This window comes from Schistocerca nitens, chromosome 10, assembly GCF_023898315.1.
Source record: "Schistocerca nitens isolate TAMUIC-IGC-003100 chromosome 10, iqSchNite1.1, whole genome shotgun sequence".
In the NCBI taxonomy this organism is placed as follows: domain Eukaryota; kingdom Metazoa; phylum Arthropoda; class Insecta; order Orthoptera; family Acrididae; genus Schistocerca; species Schistocerca nitens.
Window position 1 is genome coordinate 90,327,973 of NC_064623.1, and position 6,000 is coordinate 90,333,972.

A 6,000-nucleotide genomic window follows, 5' to 3' on the forward strand; every position below is an offset into this window, starting at 1 on the left:
GCTTGCATTCATTCATGTCCATTGTACATTCCGACGCGCAATTCTAGCAGGACAATGCGACACCCCACATGTCCAGAAATTATATAGAATGGCTCCAGGAACACTCTGCTGGTCTTAAACACTTCCGCTGGCCACCAAACTCCCCAGACAGGAACATTATTGAGCATATCAGGGATGCCTTGCAACATGCTGTTCAGAAGAGATCTCTTTGTGTACAGCCCTGCAGGATTCATTGTGTCAATGCCCACCAGCACTACTTTACATTAGTCGAGTCCATACCACGTAGTGATGCGGCACTTCTGCGTGCTCGCGGGGGCCCTACACGATATTAGGCAGGTGTACCAGTTTCTTTGGCTCTTCAATGTATTTTGCTGTTTAGTTCCGAATATTTGGCTATTGCTTAGTGTCTGGTTAGGCCATGATCTAAGAGGGCAGCTTAAATTGTTGCGAGTGAAACTATGAGCAATAACATTCATACTAAATTGTTAAGGCTTTCGTGGCCAGTTGTTGACAAACTGCCTATTTGTTTCTGTCTCGGGTTCTTTGGCCGACGTTCGTCTGATGATTTACTGACGTTTCGCCAGCACGAGTGGCTGGCATTGTCAAAGCTTCACCCTCCATTGCCGGTGGTGAACTGGAGCCGAGCTCGCGGCCGCCAACGTCCGAGGGCTTCTCCACGGTCATTTCCGGTGCGGTTCTCCTCTTGCTAGCTGCGACGGTCGTTCGCTGCAGTACGGGAAGTCAGGATCCGTTTACTTTAAGGCTTTCCTCTTTCTTGTTGAAGCTGTTCCCGTGTTTGTGTATTTCTACAGCTTCTCTAAACAAGCGGGTGTGATAGTGCTTCTCAACAGCCAGAACTTCCGTGTCGGATAATTTAATTACATGGTCGGTATCACTCAGCGCGTGCTCTGCCACGGCCGATTTCTCCACCTACCCCAACCTGCAATGTCGCGTATGTTCTTTGATCCTGCTGTTGATTGATCGTCCAGTCCTTCCGACGTAAACTTTTCCGCATGTTCATAGTAAGCGGTATATTCCCGACATCGTACGTTCTGCGGCCGAGAGCTCGGCTCCAGTTCACCGCCGACAATGGAGGGTGAAGCTTTGACAATGCCAGCCACTCGTGCTGGCGAAACTTCAGTAAAATCATCAGACGAACGTCGACAGAAACAAACAGGCAACATTCATACTCTTCTTGTCACAAATATTTCGCGGGTAACAATCATCTCACAATTTCTCCTGCACGTCCCGTTGCTATATTTCTGCCGCTAAAGACATGTGTAAGCTGTTACCCATGCGAGAGAGGTCCACATCGAACGGTAACGAAAGTCCATATCAGTTCCTGTGGTTGTCGATATTGCGCGTGACGTTAAATGACGTCACGTTTACAGGAATTAGTGTGAAGTAAGTATTACCCGAGAATTACGATATATAGACAAATAAATAAACAAACTGTAACCACACAGCATCGCTGTATTTGCTGTTAGTCGTAGCTGTAAAACCTATAACAGGATATACCATCGATAAAAGACCTAAGCAGCCGGCCGAAGTGGCCGTGCGGTTAAAGGCGCTGCAGTCTGGAACCGCAAGACCGCTACGGTCGCAGGTTCGAATCGTGCCTCGGGCATGGATGTTTGTGATGTCCTTAGGTTTAACTAGTTCTAAGTTCTAGGGGACTAATAACCTCAGCAGTTGAGTCCCATAGTGCTCAGAGCCATTTGAACCATTTTTTTGAAAGACCTAAGCTGACATTTCCCAACAACAACAATCAGAAATAAAGTGAATGATTAACAAATAAAATTAGTTTGCAATAAGATTATAGGATAGAGGCAGCGCCATCGATGCAATACGGATTTAAACGCCGACACACAGTCAACCGAAACTGTTATTACAATGGAATCCAGACCGTTAGCTGATTACAGGTGTTGATAAATATCAACGGGGAAAGCTGTTATTAGGTTTAATTTTGCAACTGTTAACAAACCGTATTTGCCGGCAGATAGACTGGAAACGGCGATAGAGATGAAATAGGACTGTTGCCACTGTATAGTCTACAGCGATAAAACATCATCAATTATAGCAGCATTCTGGTTCATTACTATTATTACAGCAAGGAAATCTTCAATTTAGTTCCGGCCGCTGTGACCGAGCGGCTCTAGCGCTTCAGTCCGGAACCGCGCTGCTGCTACGGTCGCCGGCTCGAACCCTGTCTCGGGCATGGATGTGTGTGATGTCCATAGTTAGGTTTAAGTAGTTCTAAGTCTAGGGGACTGATGACCTCAGATGTTAAGTCCCATAGTGCTTAGAGCCATTTGAACCATCTTCAATTTAAGGACGTGAAGTATAAATATTGTTTAGGGATACCGTCTCTCTCGTCATCAACCTGCATGTCGAAGAAGAAATGAAGGAAACAAAAGAAATGTTGCGAAATGGAGTTAAAATTCGGAGTAAATGAATGTCAATGATTACCAGATGGCACTGGGGAAAGAATTACATAACCTCTAGAATGTTATGAAAAGCGCCAGTAATGAGACTAGCTGCAAATCTATCATCAAAGTCGGGAAAAAAGACATAGTATCTTGCAGGTGAATTAAAAAGTGACGGACATAAAGACTACACTAATACAGGAAAAGAGACCATTCCCTGTCAAAAGAAATCTAGTGTTGGAAGTAGATCTTAAATTCATATTTTTGATGTACACTAGAGATGGGCAAACTGAAACACGTAACTGTTTCGAAACAAATGAAACAGTACAATGTAATGTTTCGATACGCTGTTTCGAAACAGTTTGAGTTTTGTAATCTAATAAAACTACACATTTTATCATCTTGAATGTCTACTGTGTAAGTATGTCCATATAAACACAAATGAGGTGCGGGAGCGCTAATCATATCGCAGAATGTATGAAACTGTCACTTAGGCGTCTTGGCAGTTTCGTATTTCCTGTAGCAAATGCGCTGCTTTCGTGTCGTGTGACTTTCATACTTTTCAATTGGCTGAGGACAGCCATAGCTGAAGACAGAAGAACCACCACGAACGGAAACTGGAGGTGGGAGCAAACTGCAGAAACAACGGATATGCTACTGGGATTCCCACATTCCGTTAGTATGGGTAATATACCCATCCTGCTAATTTCCATGCACACAAAGGGAATCATTGTGAATAATAGGCACAGTAACTATAGACTCACAAATAACGCCAAATAATTCGAATAAATAACAAAATATAACAGAAAAAAATTTTGTCTTGCAAGGTGTTTCGAACCGTTACTATAAATTCACCATGCTTCCCAGCCCTTCCCGTTCACCATTACACTATCAGTGATACGTCAAACAGATTGCTTGCAATTATACCTAGATTAAATTTATGTGTATGTCTAATAACTGTCACTCTACGCCTTTTTTTATTCAAAATGTTGTGGGCTTACTTGCGTTTCTTAATATGATTACTGTCCATGAACAGAGAAGCGTATGTTATAAAAAAAGTGTAACTGAATGATTTTCACATATTTATTATTTTGAATGTGAATAATATGCGTTGTTTTATTGTTTGGTTAGTGTTTATAAAGCAGATGTTACGCCATTTCGGAATAGGACAGTCCGCTAGAAACGAAGCTTTATTTTCGGATATCTTAAGCTTCATGCTATTGATTGTCAAAAAGATTTCGACACTCTTGAAAGTGTTTCATGAAGTGGTACGTTGTGTTTCAGTACCTGTGCCGAGTCCGAATCTCGTCCGACACAGAGCGGAATGAAACATCACTGTTTCCATACAGTTTGTCTGTTCTTAGCACAGGTGGACTGAAACAGCCTTATTTTGAAACAACGATACAGTTTCTGTGTCTGGCTCGAGATCGAATCTGGTCCGGTTATCCGAGACAGGGGCGGAATGAAACAGCACTGTTTCGAAACAGTGAACCACAGCCGTTCCGAAACACTGAAACAGTTCCACGTATCGATACACTGTATCGAAACAGAAACAGTGGCCAAGTCTAATGTGCACGTCTGGAGGTCAAGATGGGACGGAAGGGAGTCGTGGTCTGTGGAAAAAACTCGAAAAGAACTGAGGTTAGTGCTATAGATGGATGCCGAGAAGTAGCTGTTTTGATTAGGTGAGAAAGGAAATTCCGGCGCGGAATCGACTAGAAAAGGAATGGGTGGAAAACTCCAGTCAGAAGATGGGGCAGGATGTAGGAACATGTGCTAAGACATTACGAAATAGCATTAACGTTGCTAGATGAAACCAAAGAGCGTAAAAATTGCAGAGAAAAATGGAGAAACGAACATTTGTAATTATTCCCTTTAGAAGCACTGCGTATTTATTACCTATGAGCTGCAGCTTCATCTTTATTGTTCGTACACTGCACTTGTTTCTGAACGAGTAATTTCTAAGCTGAGATTGTAAACGAAATATTGCTCACGTTTCTTTAAAGAAATTGCTTGTTGTCTACGGGTGAACACGCTACTCTGAAACGAAGTGACTGACACGGAATAGTAAATCGTAGCAGCCACTTCAATCTAGACAGAAGGCGGGCGAGAAAAGAGAATTGATAGTGCGTAGATTAATATCTGGCAATGAAAGGAAAAGCTACAAAATTTTGAAGCAGGCGTTAATACGTTTTACACGTTTCACTGTGAAGTGTAATCTTAACTAGAAGTATACTCACCTTCTGTGGTGTTTCTCTCCTTCGCCATAACAACCAACAAGCCTGACAGCAGCGCACAGAGGACGTGCGCACCCATTGTTCTTGCTGTGAGTGGCTACCAGTGCGATCTCTAGCCACCGCGTCGCCTTATATATCTTCACCGCCTTCGGCGTTCGTCGACCATACGCAGCAGCTGTTTCCTTGAACGTCGCGGTTTCGTTACGATGTCGAAGCTGCCACCTGCATATATTTACACTGTTCCTATTTCTCATAAAGGAAGCATTTCTGAGAGCGAAGTAATTCTTTAACACCCAAAGTATTTCCATGAGCTAAAATTACCTCACAGACGTACGCACAGTATTAAAATATTTTACTGCATTATACACGTTCCGTAGGATTTGCTGTTCCCGGCATGTAGAGAAAATACAGTGAATAAATTGCTAAGTTTCCCTGTCTCCCATCAGTAATGTCCTACACATTTTGTCTATATATAATCAAGAATATTTCTCGTAAGCATACGATGATATTAATTTATAGCGAACACTGATCTTCTACTGTCTTCCAGAAAGCTCTTCATCAGATACTTTTTTTTCTTTTTTTTTTACAGCTATAACGCAAAAACCTACGCTGGAAAATCGAAAAGTGCTCTTACCATATTTAAAAGTACAACATTTCTCTTATCAAAAGGGAATCTTACGTAAGTCGCAAATTCAGCTTTAACCTGTTCCGAAAACTTGGTTCCGATGACCATATTTAGTTTACGAAAATCAGAGCAGGCGATTTTCGTCAATTAACTTCTTTGCCGCCTCATTCAGTCCTTGTATTCAACTGCTCTCAATACAGAACCTCTTGATCAGCATTAATTAGTTCCATTTCCTTTCGATGATATTATTTTGATATTAATAGCTATACAGACCCACTTTTAAATTTGTTTCCATTACGTTTTGTAATCTAACGTCAGTAGGGATCTGTTCTAGTTCCACGTAGTCCTTCTTTGTCCCGCCAGTTTCAGGATCCGAAAATTCCTCTTTAAGTGCTCAGAGTACGTTTCAGTATATGAAAATACCTTGCTTGACTATGCTTTCACTTTTGAGCTTCTTAGTGACCTGGTGACGTCTAATGGAAGCAGTAACACTAAGGTGTAGGTTCTTTATTTGGTTTACATTATAAGCTGAACAAACAATATGTTTCTTAAGCGTTCTCAACATAGTTTCATTAAGCCTAAGTAAATACTTCGCAAAATGTGTGACTCCAGGTAGTAGACGGCTCGGCGTCATCAAACAGCGGCCATTTCGGGAGATTTAAATAAGCTCGTTGGTGATCTGGAATCCTGAAAACTGCTTAACCCTTAACCG

General features: G+C 42.0%; 1 protein-coding gene across 1 annotated transcript in view; it reads right to left on the minus strand.

Moving 5' to 3' along the window:
* Window positions 1–4,749, minus strand: part of LOC126209905 (collagenase-like) — a 391,700-nt gene extending 386,951 nt beyond the window's left edge. Inside the window, exon 1 of the mRNA XM_049939026.1 lies at window positions 4,667–4,749. Within this exon, the coding sequence (XP_049794983.1) occupies window positions 4,667–4,742 (76 nt within the window). The 5' untranslated portion in view covers window positions 4,743–4,749. The remainder of the gene's footprint in view (window positions 1–4,666) is intronic.
* Between the last annotated feature and the right edge of the window lie 1,251 nt (window positions 4,750–6,000).